The 15,921-nt window shown below is 43.9% G+C and overlaps 2 protein-coding genes across 2 annotated transcripts in view; one reads left to right on the top strand and one right to left on the bottom strand.

Moving 5' to 3' along the window:
• Window positions 1-6,083, top strand: part of LOC147029194 (uncharacterized) — a 20,632-nt gene extending 14,549 nt beyond the window's left edge. Inside the window, exons 14-17 of the mRNA XM_085876585.1 lie at window positions 384-426; window positions 5,414-5,495; window positions 5,721-5,839; window positions 5,959-6,083. Coding sequence (XP_085732711.1) covers window positions 384-426; window positions 5,414-5,495; window positions 5,721-5,839; window positions 5,959-5,984 — 270 coding nt within the window. The 3' untranslated portion in view covers window positions 5,985-6,083. The remainder of the gene's footprint in view (window positions 1-383; window positions 427-5,413; window positions 5,496-5,720; window positions 5,840-5,958) is intronic.
• LOC147029193 (uncharacterized) lies at window positions 5,708-15,921 on the bottom strand. The gene is made up of 3 exons (XM_085880108.1): window positions 10,055-15,921; window positions 8,244-8,382; window positions 5,708-7,587 (listed from the first exon to the last, which is right to left on the bottom strand). Exon 1 carries the CDS (start codon window positions 15,059-15,061, stop codon window positions 14,060-14,062), a length of 1,002 nt encoding a protein of 333 aa, XP_085736234.1. The 5' UTR covers window positions 15,062-15,921; the 3' UTR covers window positions 5,708-7,587; window positions 8,244-8,382; window positions 10,055-14,059.

Genomic DNA, 15,921 nt, shown 5'->3' with positions numbered 1-15,921 from the left:
GGGGTTGATGTCAAGCAAAACGATAAGTGCCTTGGGGCCACGATTGTCTCATTTATTTTTCCATTCTTAAAGCTGAAAATGGGCTTTGAGGATATTTATCCTCAAAGGCTGATATATAAATTATTGGGTTATTCAGTAAGTTGTTTTTTCACTAAATGTTACATTTTTGTGTCTGAATACTCAAATAAAAAATAATTAATAATAATCTCATCATGTAATTTTGAGATTTTGTGTTCAGAATCTTTTTAAGGGTCTTTCTTAACCTGACTTGTGAATTATCGATCTTAAGTTTTGCACATTTTCTAGTTTTGATTTCTTTTGGTAAGGTTTTTTTTTTTTTTAATCCAAACATACTTTTTATGAAAAACTGTTTTCTTCAACAGGCGAAGGCGAAGGCAAAGGCGGAGGCGGAGAAGCATGATGAAGGTAATTTTTTTTGGATTTCTTTATTATCTGAAGAGAATTTGTGCACAGGTATAGGAAAGGCATGGTGAGGGTCAGGTGGATTATTTATTTATTTTTTTCACATTCTATACACCATTACTTTCCAATAAATGCAGGAGGAATTTTAATAAAAATAACGACAGTAATCCTAACAAGAAAAAGAGCAATCAGAGATCGCAGACTCTCACCAGGACTTCTTTTGAGTGGAGTATTCTTGTAAGTTTTTGGGTAAATCCAATATGGCTGCCAAACCATGTGACGTATGATGTCATATGTGTGACCCTTTTGCTCCTCATGGAGAGGTGGTCATATGTGTAAAGTTTCACCTCGATGTGTTCAGCCATTTCAGAGAAGATGAAAGTTTTTATTTTTTTTTGTTTTTTTACAAGATAGCTCCCGAAGCACGTGACCGATGACGTCATCAAAAAATTTTGTGCACCATTTTATCCCAAGATGATTCTCAAAAATGTTCATACCGATCGGATGTAGTGTTCTAAATATGCAATTATGATGTCATAACGAAGGCACCTATGATGTCATAAAAACATCACAATCATTCCCCATGAGGAGTATGTGACAAGTTTAAATTTTTTTTTCCCTTGGTACGGTTTCAGAGATACACTAGTCCAAAATTTTCCGTTTTTCCAACATGGTGGCCACGCATTATCATTAAAACATTTTTCATGAGTAGTCACAACAATGGTGAAAATTTCTTCTCAATCCGACAAGCGGTTACGAAGTGAACCACAAAAGTTCTGTGCGAACAAACAAACAAACAGAACCAAATGCAATCCCCTCTCCTTTGGCGAGGACAATAATGACGAGAGTGAAGTCGATGGCGCGCCATCGCAGATCCCTACGCTTCCCACCAAAAGCAGTTTAAAGATTGCAAAAACGTTCCACTAGGAATAACCCAATATCAAATTTTGAGTTAAATATTTTACCTATTTTGACCTCTGTGACACCAAGTTCCCCCTTTCCTGGGGCATGAACCGGAGGTGAAATTATAAAAATCGATTCTCCGAAGAGACCTGGTACCAAAGAAATTAAGTCGCCGTCTCAGATACCTGGTCAGATTCCAAGTTTCACTTCCAGAGAACAAGCACCATGGACCTGAAGACTCAGACTTTCATTCCTCTGCACAGACACCGACAGCACCACACCCCATGATCCAGTGAAATCATGACTCCTGAGGCCGACCAAGACGTCCATTGACCTCTGACTCACAGCTAGTAGAGACATTAATCTCACTGCTAAGGTAAGTGAATATCTCCGTGACCTCAACCTCCTCACCAGAAACGGCTGCAGACAAAAAAGCAGCATCTAAGATGTCAATCAAAGCCTGGATCTTAGTTTTGACCCAGGAAGCCCGTAATCCCAGCGGCTCTGACTCGTCATTCAGCACCTCGAGGGCCCCCAAAAGAGTCTCCAAAGATGAATGCATCATCTGTGAAATCAAGGTCAGAGACCTTGACATTCCCAAACAATGCACTGCAGCTTGATCTCTCTGACATCTTCCCTAGAATCCAGTCCAGACAGCGCTGAAAACTGTGGGGGCCAGCACTCACCCCTGACGAACTCCAGTAACAACTGGAAATAAGTTGGAGATGGTATCACCACATCTCACAACACTCTCAGTCCCAGAGTTTATTTCAGACATCAGATCGATCAGTTTCGGTGGAACTCCAGGAAACGAAGAATCCTCCAGAGGGCATCCTGATCCACTGAATCAAACGCTTTTCAGAGATCAACATCAGCTGCAAACAGTCCCTGCCAAAACTCTCGTCTGCGTTCGGTGAGGATCCAAAGGGCAAGGATTCGGTCGATCATCAATTATCCGAGCAAAGACCTTGTCCGCCACTGAGAGCAGCGTCACCTCTCAGTAGTTGTTGCAGTCTTGGCGATCACCCTTCCCTTTCCAGAGAGGGACAACAAGGCCCCTCTTCCAGTCAGTTGGAATGATGCCTGTGTTCCAAGCAGAGCATAGAACTGCATGTAACGACATGCGTGCAGCATTTCCACCACCCTTGAGAAGTTCAGCAGGGATGCGACACATCCCACGAGCTTTACCCCCACTTCACCAGGTTCACCGCAGCCTGTTTTTCCACAAAGGAAGTGGTTCACAGTTGATTGGAGGATCAGCAATTGGGATTGTAACACCCCTGACATCCAACTCAACAGCTGCTGGATCAGCCTGGTGCAGCCGCTCAAAGTAACCGGTCCAGGGGGCCTTCAATTCGGACTCCTCTGTCAAGAGCCCTCCTTCTTCCGCTCTAACTGCAACACACCGAGGGATAGGCTTGGAGGAATACAATGCGCGAATTCCCCTTTAAACAGGACAAGAATCACTTGACCACAATCACTTGACAAGAATCACAAGAATCACTTGATTCTCTACCCCCTCACAGATTCGTCACAATCGGCTTCCTTGTCCACCATCTGCACACGTACAGTTTTACACCTCAACTCCCTGAACAGCTCAGCTCTGCCATCAAGCCTGGCTCTGTGTCTCTGGTCAACGGTATCCAGTGACACTTGAGAGACAAAATTCTTCTTCGCCCTCCAGTGAATTCCAAGACATCCACCGGCAACATCAAGGATGGTGGTCTTGAAGGCACTCCGCAACTCTTTAGGATTTCCCAAAGTACTCAGACCCTCACATCCCCACTCGGCCTGTTTGAAAACTCCTCAGCTACCCTCTCATCCATGAATTTGCCAACATCCAGCCAAGGCTGGGATGGTACCATTCTCCAGGATTTAAGCTGCAACCTCAGAGTTGACTACCACAAGCCTGTGGTCGTTATTGAGGAACTGAGCATTCCGGTAGACCCTGCAGTTCTGGATCATCCTCCAGCGACCATCAATGAGCATGTGGTCAATCTCCTTTGGCTCACCACAAGCATTGGAATACCAAATCCAGCGTTGAGCTTGTGGGTGTTGCAACCATGAACCAGTCACCCGAAATCCATGATTTCTTGCAAAGTCAAGAAATATTGTGCTCCTTCTGGTTCACAGTTCCAGACCCATGGGGTCCAACTCGCGTCTCATAACCATCCCTGTCAGTTCCAGTCGATGCATTGAAATCCTCTAACACGAGAAGAATATCTCACCTGGGGTACTGATCAACCACTGATTCTGGTGTGGTATAGAATGCGTCCCACATGATGAGATCACTCGCCTCAGTAGGAGCACACACAGACACCAGGGAAATGACACCCAAGGAGTGATGAATCCTGAGTCTCATAATTCACTCGTTGACCGGTGTTACCTCAATTATCATTGGAGTCAGCCTATTGAACATGGCTACACAAACTCCTTGGGCATGGTAACCTTCAGAACGACCAGATCAATAGTAACTGTAACCACTCGCCAGGATCTCACCATTATCTGGTCTCCGAACCTCAGATAGTGCTGCAACACTCCCAATGTTCAAATTGCTTCAGCAAGATGGCACTTTTTGGCCTTAATGCAAAACATTACGTTTGGCGCAAACCCACAACAGCACATCACCCAAAGAAGACGATCCCGACTGTGAAGCACAGTGGTGGCAGCATCATGTTATGGGGACGTTTGTCCTCATCAAGGACTGAGACACTTGTCAGGATAGAAGGGAAAATGGATGGAGCAAAATACAGAAAAATCCGAGAGGAAAATATGTTGCTGTCTTCAACAAAGCTGAAATTGAGATGGGAGTTCACCTTTCAGCATGACAACGACCCGAAGCACACAGTCATAGCTACTCTGAAGTGGCTAAGGAACAAAAAAAGATAAATGTCCTTGAGTGGTCCAGTCAGAGCTCCGACGTAAATCTAATGGAATATCTGTGTCATGACAGGATGGCTGCTGCCCATCAACGCTCTCTGTGCAACTTCACCGAGGTTGAACAGTTTTGAACATAAGAATGGGCAAATATTGCCAAATCAAGGTGTGCAAAGTTGGTAGAGACCTATCCCAACAGACTCACAGCTGTACTTGGTGCTTGCACCAAGTATTAACTCAGGGGGATGGACACTTATCCAACCAAGATATTCGAGTTTTGTATTTTAAGATAATTTTCTGGAACTTGTGGAATTTGTTTTTTCACTTCGAGATTGTTACTTGGTTATCAAAGAGAATGATATACATTATACTTTGCACACACACACCCTCGTGTTGCAGGGGAAAATAGTTGCGTTGTGTGTAACAAAAGAGTTTAATTTTAAAAGGGGGGTGTGGACTTTCTACAGACACCGTAGATGTACTCGGTTGAAATAAAAAAAACAAGGAACGTGTCTCACTGGCTTCCACGAGGTGGCATTTGCAGCCAACAATAAGACATTCTGTGCGGACAAACAAGCAGTCATAGACTGGTACTTATGAAATCGTCAACTTGACCTCTGACCTTGTCTAATAAAAGCTGTCTCTTGAGAAGGAAGGTACGCAAACCAGAAGTTTCTCTGATGATTCTGTACCAAACCTTCAAAAATCGAATGTTTGACCTCACTGTGACCTTGACCTTTGACCGATTTTGACCAAAATCTAATCAGCGCTAGCCATCACCCTCCTGAATCACGTGGTGTAATTTGACATTGGTAGCTTTTTCTGTTCGCGAGTAATATATTTTTTTTTGATGTTTGACCTCACTGTGACCTTGACCTTTGACCGATTTTGACCAAAATCTAATCAGCACTAGCCATCACCCTCCTGAATCACGTGGTGTAATTTGACATTGGTAGCTTCTTCCGTTCTCGAGTTATCGTGCCGACAAACAAACAAACAAACAAACAGAGGACGGAAGTCATCAATAAACTTACGAAATCTTTAGATTTCGTAAGTAACAAACAGACCCAAATGAAATCCCCTTTCCTTTGGCGAGGGTAAATATAACAAACCAGTCACTCTTTACGGTGTAGTAATGACTAGTTATTTGTAAACATGGATGTCAACATAATTTGTTTTTTTCTAAAGATCTACCATTTTGTTTGTGCAGATAAATTTTCTACAGAGAGCACAGACTTGGAATCTGAAGAGATGCAGAGTTCATCAGAAGAATCTATATTTGAGAAGAAAAGGTAGTTGGTTCTCACTCGGCGGGGGGGGGGGGGGGGTGTATCACCGACAAATATTGATGAAATATTCCCCCAAAAAATTGAAGTTACTGCTGAGTCATGCACTCTTCACATCGGAATGTAAAGTTTAACATCCCTTCGTAATTATATTGATTAATTGACAGTTTTTGACTATTATTTCACCTTAACAGACAATGGATTCATGACTCACAATGTTCTCCGTTTCAGGGGAATCGAACTGCAAATGGAATTCGAATCTGTTTATGAGCAGATTGAGCAGAACAATGAAGCGTTTCAAATATACAGTGAAGTCTTTCAACAAATTCTGCATTTCGTCACTTATCAACGTGAGTGTTTTTAACATGTTCAGTGTTATCTTTACTACTTGTAATGTGCCATGGAAGTGCTCATCAGTCGCACCGTCTCCAGTGGAACAAACGATGTGCGATGATGTTTCTCATTACAGCAATGACGATGAAACCTGATGATTGAGCTGGAAGAAAATGACATCGGAACACAAAAATGACAGCTCTTTTACGAACACGCCTGTGAAATGATGAAGAAAAAAATGCTGCAGATATGATGATGGCCTCGCAAATACCACCCGTTGTTTCGCTGATGGGAGCACCGAAAGTGGGAGGAAGATGGAGGTAAACATGGGTGAGAGGAGGAGGGTGAGGTGAGAGAAAGCAGTGGTGCTGAGAGAGAGAGATAGAGACAGAGACACAGACAGAGAGAGAGAGAGAGAGAGAGAGAGAGAGAGAGAGAGAGAGAGAGAGAGAGAGAGAGAGAGAGAGAGAGAGAGAGAGAGAGAGAGACAGAGACAGAGACAGAGACAGAGACAGAGACAGAGACAGAGACAGAGACAGAGACAGAGACAGAGACAGAGACAGAGACATAGACAGAGAGACAGAGACAGAGAGACAGAGACAGAGAGACAGAGACAGAGACAGAGAGACAGAGACAGAGAGACAGGGGTTGGAGTGAAAGAGAGGGGTGCAACGAATGGGGGAGCCCAGAAAGGTGTGGAAGGAGAGTGCTGCACTGTATTAGGGGGAGAGTGAGGAGGGGCGTGGAGGGGAGAAGTATAGAGGAGGGCAAGGGGGAGAAAAAGATAGAAAGGTGTGTGTGTGTGTGTGTGTGTGTGTGTGTGTGTGTGTGTGTGTGTGTGTGTGTGTGTGTGTGTGTGTGTGTGGTTCTCAAAAAGAATGTTACAATAATTTTTGACCTCACACACACACTCACACACACCTTCTTTATTTACATCATAGACATGTTCCTGGGAAACATCATGTAAATCGAACTTCAAAACCCCATTGTCTTTTGAATGTATTACAGGGGGAATGTGTTCCTGACAGAAAAAAATTAATTGAGTGGAAATTTTACAAAGATTACATTAATTAAAATATTATGACAATAAAAACACTCAACATAGTATAGGGGTCTGGTCATCTTTTTTTTTGTGTGTGCAACACAAGGCTACAAGTACCATCATTGGCTGAGGGTGTTGCAGTGCTGCTGATGCAGTGCCCCTGGAGGTCCGAGCAGTGATTTGAAATTTGGCCAGGATGCCGGGGATATTTCCACAATTCTTCGCCTTTGACACCGTGAAGGGATCTTTAATATCCACCAACTAATTCTGGCAGATGCGACGTCCAGTTTAACATCCGTCTAACGGATGGCACATACATTGATTAAGCGGGAGAGGGTTTGGGAGGAGGTAAGCATGAGGAAAGTGGAAGGGAACACAATATAATGGGAAAGGAGGGGAAGGGGAGACAGTGTGAGGTGACAGGAAGGGTGAAAGAACGTGCCCAAAGAGCACTTTTTTTTTTAATTGCTGGAATCAATATAAAAATGGGGGGGGGGCATTTAAAACCCATGCAATCTACATGGCAAAGGCCTGCGTGCATGTTCACACATACAGTGACGTTTGCTCCCCTCTGGTCGGCTCACCCTTGTAAGTGCTCATCAGTAACATTTCATATCTCCGGTGGTACAAAGAGTGTGTGATAATGTTTCTCATTTCAGCAATGATGATGGGACTTGCTGGAAGAAGATGAAGACCCAAATGACAGCTCTTCTATGAACAGTCCTGTAAAATAATGAAAAAAACCACTGCAGGTATGATTATGGACGAGCAAATACCATCTGTCGCTTCGCTGACGGGAATATTGAGAGCAGGAGGGAGAGGGAAATAAAGTGGGGAGAGAGGAGGATGGGAGAGTGGGAAGCATGAGGTGATAGAAAGGAGGGCTGGTGAGAGAGCGGGGACAGGGGATGGGTGTGCCTGGAATGCGGGTAGCTAGAAAGGGAGGGAGCGAGAGCCAGAGAAGGAGAGCGAGAGGGGGGCAGAGAGAGAGAGAGTGAGAGGGGGCAGAGAGAGCAAGAGAGGGGCAGAGAGGCACAGAGATAGCGAGAGGGGGGCAGAGAGAGCGAGAGGGGGGCAGAGAGAGCAAGAGGGGGGCAGAGAGAGAGAGAGAGAGAGAAAGCGACAGGGACAGGGGGTGGAGAGAGAAAGCGACAGGGGGGAGAGAGAAAGCGACAGGGGGGGAGAGAGAAAGCGACAGGGGGGGAGAGAGGTGCAGAGAGAGAGAGAGACAGACAGACAGACAGACAGATGCAGAGAGGCAAGGTGGAGGAGGGAGGAGGAGGAGAAAAAGAGGGAGTTGAGGGATGCAATCTACATGGCAAAGGCCTGCGTGCATGTTCACACATGCAGTGACGTTTGCTCCCCTCTGGTCGGCTCACCCTTGTAAGTGCTCATCAGTAACATTTCATATCTCCAGTGGTACAAAGAGTGTGTGATAATGTTTCTCATTGCAGCAATGATGATGGGGCTTGCTGGAAGAAGATGAAGACCCAAATGACAGCTCTTCTATGAACAGTCCTGTGAAATAATGAAAAAAAACCACTGCAGGTATGATTATGGACGAGCAAATACCATCTGTCGCTTCGCTGACGGGAATATTGAGAGCAGGAGGGAGAGGGAAATAAAGTGGGGAGAGAGGAGGATGGGAGAGTGGGAAGCGTGAGGTGATAGAAAGGAGGGCTGGTGAGAGAGCGGGGACAGGGATGGGTGTGCCTGGAATGCGGGTAGCTAGAAAGGGGGGGGGGAGGGGAGAACCGGAGAGAGAGAGGGAGAGCGAGAAGGGGACAGAGAGGAGCAGAGAGAGCGAGAGGGGACAGAGAGGCAGAGAGCAAGAGGGGGACAGAGATAGCGAGAGGGTGGCAGAGAGAGGGAGGGGCGCAGAGAAGATCAGAGAGGCAGAGAGAGAGGCAGACAGACAGACAGATGCAGGGAGGAAAGGTGGAGGAGGGAGGAGGAGGAGAAAAAGAGGGAGTTGAGGGAGGGAGATTGCAGAGAATGTTGTATTGTGCTTTGTGACACACACACACACACACACACACACACACACACACACACACACACACACACACACACACACACACACACGAAGACACAACCGAAAAAACCACTATTTACCCAACCCTAGCAGAAGAGCTATGGGAGGGGGCCGGATGAGGAGGAGAAAAGGCTCTGTGGTGCTGGACAAGAGAGGGGCAGAAGGCGGTTGAGGATTTGAGTTGGAGTGATGAGATGGAGGTGAGAGGGCAGGAGAAGGAGGCAGCTTTGTGGATGAGAGGGGGGAAACTTTGAGAAGGGTGAGTGGAGGGGGTGAATGGTAGGAGAAGGATGAGTGGGGAGAGTTGAGGGAGAAAGGTGAGGGGTTAGTTTTTGAGAAAGTGAGAGGGAGGCTTGGAGGGAGAAGAGTGTGATGGTTGTTTTGAGAGAGAGGGGGGTGAGTTGGCACTGAAGTTGAAAAAACAGAATGGTTGATGGAAAGCGAACATTCATAGCAAACTGGGTTTTTTAAATTTTCAGGTCAGAGATGCGATTGAAGACATTAATTTTCTTGAGGGATGAAATCAAGGCGAATTAAGAGAATGGAGAGAAGAAACATTGTCACAGTTGGATTTTTTGGTAAGGTGTGAATGAAAGGTCGAATTGAGAGCAGTCTGTTGAACTCGAAGAAGAGTTGTGAATTATGATAGTGATGAGTTCCATACGTGTGAAAGAAGAAGATGGAGCATTATAAGAGATCGTATTTATTATTTTTTTATTTATTATTATTATTATTATTATTATTATTATTATTATTATTATTATTATTGTTTGAGAGAGTTTTTATCAGATTAGGTCATGGAAGTGTTGTAGAAAAAAATAGTGAGGTGAATGGTGAATTTGGATCGGCAAACGCAGGGGGTGGAAACAGATCACGTGGTTACGGGAGAAGCACGTGGCTATGTGAGGTATATCGTCAAAAGTGAATTTATTTATTTTAAATTAGGATTGCGTAACATTCGGAAAAGGTAAGGTTGAAGTAAAATTGTGGAGGTGTGTGGTGAATTTGGAACGGTAAGCGCAGTGTGAAGCTGATGGATCGATGTCAGGAAGAGGGTGGAGAGAGATACGTGGTTACAGGTGGTGTATAGATCGAAATGATGCAAGGAATGTTATTAATTTTTGATGTATTTTTCCTGACGCTGATCCTGCTCACCACATTCCCTCAGTGAGGGAGCCTCATGAGTAGAGGAGGCCAATGGACTGACCACATTCCTCATGGTTGCAGCAGGTAGATCATCATCTCAAAGGGATGGGGATGGGCCAGGCATCTACCTGGGGGGGTGGTCAGACGGAGGCCCCTGGAGCACTGGCAGAAAGTGGACGCAACATCATGCTGCTTTGGCACATGCTCCCATTCCTAACCAAATTGATTCAGCCAAAGGACCAACATGCGAGTGCTTCTAACAGGTGATTCATCTGCTGTGGAGTTTGCTGCAAGCCTGCTCAAACTGGAAAATGGAGGCATGGCATCTGAGAATCAGGATGGAACTATCTAAATGAACAGCATTGACAAAACAGTTGCAACACTTCAACGACTACAAGAGGCAGTATTTCCAAATGTTGCACATAACTTCCATGACCACAAGTGGCTTTGCCAAAGAGCCATCTTGGCACCAAAAAATGGTGTAGCCCAATCCCACAAACCAAGGCCTTCTCACACAGCTACCTGGCACGATGCAAATGTCCAAGTCGGTTGACACTGTTCCAAACACAAATAAAGCAGTCCACTGCCCCACAGAATGCTTAACTCTATGGAACTACCAGGTGTGCCTCCTCACAATCTGGAGCTCGAGATTGGTACACCCATGATGCTTCTCAGAAATCTGGACCCACCAACACTCTGCAATGGAACACGTTTGGCTGTCAAGAAGCTTCTGTCACATGTCATTGAAGCCAAAATCTTGACTGGCCATGCAGCAAGCCAGGATGTCTTCATTCCCTACATTCCAATCATCCTGTCTGACTTGCCATTTCAATTTGGAAGGGCTCAGTTCCCTGTGTGCCTCAGTTTTGCCTTGAGCATCAACAATGCACAAGGACAATCGTTCAAAGTTGTGGCCTCAACCTGCAAAGTCCATGCTTTTCTCATGGCCAACTCTGTTTGTTGATCCAGAGTTGGCAATGGCAAAAACCTTTTCATCTTGGCTCCACATGAAAAACATGCAACATTGTCTATCCTGAAGCTCAACAAGAATAAAACAAAAAAATGAAAAATCGGACAACAAGAAGTTTGAGATAATTCATTTTGCTATTCAAATACCGAAGAAACCATTCCATTCATTCCATTCCCTAGGAGAAGATAGATTTTTAATCCGACTACCCCCTAAAAATGGCTATTTTTTGGGCGTGGCTCCGCCCACAACAGGCGTAGCATGCCATCATCCAGGAAAACACAACTCGACATTGATATTGAACACATAACCAAGTTTCATCAAGATCGGATCAAGGTCCACTGAGTTATGCTCTGGACAGACAGACACACAGACAATAACGAATATAGTGGTCACTCTGGCTGGTGCTCGTGAACCAAAAAGTCATACACTGGCAAAATGTGATGTGAAATCTTCAGTGCTGGAGAATAAGGCAGAAAGAGGAAAGAGAAGAAAGGCAAAAAGAAAAACACAAGAGGAACACAGAAGAACAATGAAAAAAAAGACAACAAAGAAGAATAGAATATAGAAGAATGAAGATACAAGATTTAGAAAGTCAGAATGACAGGAAGATAGAAGTACATAAAGAAGACAAAAAACAAGGAATAACAAAATTCAGAGCAGCAGAAACTCCACAACATCAAGAAGCAAGAAAAGAAGCAAACACAGCAGCAATGACTGCATTCTGCCCTCCCGTACCTGCGACCTCGCAGTCATTGTTTTGTACTTCAGACGGTTGCCAATCCCACCGAGTTGAGGAGGACACACTTCAAGCCGATGAAACCTTTGCGCCCCTGTGTGAAGCGGGGCCATCGCCGTAGAATACAAAACACACAGGAAATGGCGCTCTGTGTTGAGGCGCGGCGGTGATGGTCATGTTTAACCCTCGACCAGTCAAAGATCCCCGGGAGGTTAAACACAGCAAGGTAAGCTTTGGTCTCATTTGCTCTCTCCCACCTGTCTCTCGGTCTCTTTATTTCTTCCTGCCTGCTGCCCTCTCTCCCCCCACCCTCCTCTTTCTTTCTCTCTCCCTCTCTCTCTCTCTCTCTCTCTCTCTCTCTCTCTCTCTCTCTCTCTCTCTCTCTCTCTCTCTCTCTCTCTCTCTCTCTCTCTCTCTCTCTCTCTCTCTCTCGCTCTCTCTCTCTCGTCAGGGATCCAAACTCAGAAAGTCCGCTATTTTAGGAGTTGCCGGACACCGCTTCCTATACTTTGCAGGCCTCATTTTTTCTTTAGTTTAGTGTCTTAGGATTAATAATCAAGAGGCCTGCTCGGTCATCTCGATTGCGAACATCTCACAAATTGTATTTGAACATACGTATCCACCAAAAAATGGGTGCGATTTTCGGTATCACTAATTTTTCAAAAAACGTTTCATAAGTTCTTCAAATATCAAGTTAGACAGTTGATTTCAACCCCACGTAAGGATGTTGGCATGGTCTTTCATATTCTGAGATCACATGTGTCAAATTTCGGCAATTAGAGGTTGAAAAAAAAAATTAAGTTTCAGTGCAAATTGACCCCCAAAAATAGCTGAATCAGCAGTAAATATGTTTTCATTCATCTTAAACTTGATTTTGTGCTCTCAAAATAACTTCTAGTAGATACAGTAGGGTCAATTAATATTCATTTAACATACATATGTATTTGTTAGCCAATTACCTACCCTAAAATAGTGAATACAATTAAATTTAATAGAATAAAGATTTTTGAAAAAAAAAATGTGAACAGCCAAAACCAAGTAAAGTAGCATATTTTCGACCTCAGTGAGATGGTCCTCCCAGCACCCTTTTCGTTCTGCTGCTATATACCGTTTGAGGAGGAGTACCATGTTGATGTACATAATCCAAAGCTTGGCTGTTGGCGAGTTGCACAGTGTATTTTCAAAATCCGACAACAACTTTTGAACATCATCTGCAACTGCGATCATCTCTGCTTGTGCCTGCAATGCGGCTGTGGTGTCTTCATGGGCTACTGCTTCTGCTAGCTTACGAATAGCTGCGTTGAGTGAGGCCATCATATCAAGATCAACACCAGGTTCGTCCAGAGTCCATGATTCAAAAGCTTCCCAGTACAGCTCCAGCATAGTAGACATCACCAGAGTATGACATCGTACCATCTTGTAGTAGTCCTTGCCAGCCATGAGCTTGTTCATGGTTCCATCGAGAAACACCTTGGCTTCCACAATGAGAGTTTCAATACCAGAGGACTGAAAGAGTTTGCCAAGAGCTCCGAGGAAGTTGCTCGCAATATGGAAGCCCCCCAAACGTAGTATCAGATGTTTATATTTATCTGGCTTCTTCTTTTGAAGTCCGAGGTTTATTTTGTATGTTGCTTGGTCGCACGTCGGTACACAATGCTGTTGGCCTAGTGCTTGTGTGACTGTGATACAGTATTCAACTGAAGCTTCAACGACATCAGGTTTTGTTGGAGATTCTGGGAAGAATGGCCCATACCCAATCAATGTCTGTGATGTGCTCTCCTCCACCAAAAGGCATGAAAGGCATTCCATGAGATGACGCTGTCATGGTCAACAGTTTGAAAACAGTCGTTTTGTATCAACTGCCAAGAAACTGTGTGGTCTGATAATAAATGAGTTGCATGTTCTTCGTGTGTCAGGCTTACACCGCTCATAGAACGACTACGCTATCGATCTTGCAAGGTCAAACCACTGTCTTTGGTATGGAAGGGCTGAATCCCTGTACAAGAAGCTTTTCTGGATTTAGCTCATGGTACTGAAGCATAGGTACTTGAGAAATCATCCGTATTTCTTGGATATTGGTAGATGTTGTGCGTTGTCCCATGCATTGTGCTACCATCTGGAGTGTGCTCGTGAAAATCCAAGTTGTCAATGGCGCAATGAGTGAATAGTCCACTTTTTAAATTATATGGGATTAATGGCTTGTCTTGTTCTAGTTCATCAGTGGGTTGTGCCATAGTGGTGATGTACCTCTGTGTTTCTTGATAGCTAATACTATTTCCAAAAATGGTTCATCATTGTTATGATCTCTTTACTCCTTGTTTGTTTCAATACATGTAATGCTGATCCAATGTGCTCTGGATTTGGAGTGTTTGCCACAGCTGCAACGATATCTTGGGCCAAATTGAGGACTTTCTTGCGTTCCCGCTCTTTCAGTTGCACTCTCGTTTTCAGGGTTTGTAAGTTCAGGTGTTGCGTCAGTAATCAGCCAGGCCACATGGTTATACAGCGCTACAGGTAGACGTTCATTCGCAGCGTCAAATGATATCTGCATAGATGTGTCGATGTCTTCTTTTCTGTTTTTCTTTAGCTGCGAAGCTGTCGCCTTGATATCTGTTTGTAAGGACTTGGCAGAAAGGTACAAGGTGATATTCCTTTCACAAATACCGTTCGATTCAGTAGAGTCGTCTTCACTCTCATCAGCATTTTCTTCGGGACTTATTTCATCTTTCATACTGGCGACTTTCGCAAGAAGATATCCTATTGACATATCTGATGAACAGATTATAGAGGATTGTCCTCTCTGTGGTATGATCATGATGAGTGAACCATGTTGTCTGTAGTAGTGCTCAATCTTCTTTTTGATAGATGATGATCGAGAAGAGCTCAGGGAGGCCCCACTGTCTGACAACCAAGCCCTGTACTTGTCACGCAGAGAATTTAAGATGATGTTGTTCGGATCATGGGACAATGCGCCGTCTATGTAGGAGGACAATGCGCCGCCGTCGGTTTCTTCACTTGTGTTGGATACATGTGACTTCATTTTCTGTGCGACCGTTTTTTTGTTTGTGTAGGCATTTCGGCACTTGGCATGACACAATGGACCATTAGACAAAAAATCCTCCTCGCCTTTAGTGATTTCATCTTGCAATCTGAGCGCCGCATCATCGAGTCGGTGGGTTACTGCATATAAAAATGATTGGAATCCCTTCTCGGTTAGTTTCTGCACTGTCTCCGCCGAAGACTGCTGGCAGATCACACATCGACCAAAGTCAGTGGACTGTCGTTTTTTCTTGCGTTCAGGTTCAGCCATTGTTCACACCTACAAGTATATAATTTAAATGTTCATTCACATGAAGGCATATGCACGTTAAATCAATAGATGTGTTGGTTCTTAATTATTTTATTCACAATCTTAACCAACTGTATACTTGTAATCGTGGGTCCCATCTTCCGGATCAATAGGTAGATACACGATGTACTCAGTATGTGTCTGTGGAGTGTAGCACTGCTATGCAACACACAACCTAATATACATATAATAATGTCGAAACGATCATAATCTGTCATAAATATGTGTAAGAAACCTGTTGCTCATGTTGCGTGCACATCCAAACCACCATTTGAGCAAGAAAAAAACTGTGGTTTACCATTATCTGCAAGATAATGTTCATTGTATATACATGTATATAACATGTATAATGTATATGTATGTGTATGAACACATGTACATGTATTTATATTCGGTATTATTATTAAAATGACGACCAGTGGTCCCGATTGCATCGACGATGTTCCTTTGACAACATAATAATAATATTAGTTGTTAATTGATTTTAAGACAAATGAAAACAATATTTATTGCTGATTTAGCAAATTTTGCAGGCAATTTTGACTGAAAAATCATTTTTCAACCTCTAATTGGCAAAACTTGACACATTTGGCCTCAGCATATGAAAGATCATGCCAAAGTCCTTACTCGGGGTTGAAATTAACTGTCTAACTTGACATTTGAGGAAATTATGAAACATTTTCTGAAAAATTAGTGATACCGAAAATCACACTCATTTTTTGGTGGGTACCTATGTTCAAATACAATTTGTGATGTGTTCGCAATCGAGATGCCCGAGCAGGCCTCTTGATTCTTCATCCTGAGACACAAAACTAAAAAAA

The sequence above is a fragment of the Eptatretus burgeri genome, chromosome 4 (assembly GCF_056783735.1).
Source record: "Eptatretus burgeri isolate ZD-2024b chromosome 4, Ebu_testis_v1, whole genome shotgun sequence".
Classification (NCBI taxonomy): domain Eukaryota; kingdom Metazoa; phylum Chordata; class Myxini; order Myxiniformes; family Myxinidae; genus Eptatretus; species Eptatretus burgeri.
This window is presented reverse-complemented; position numbering and strand designations above follow the sequence as displayed.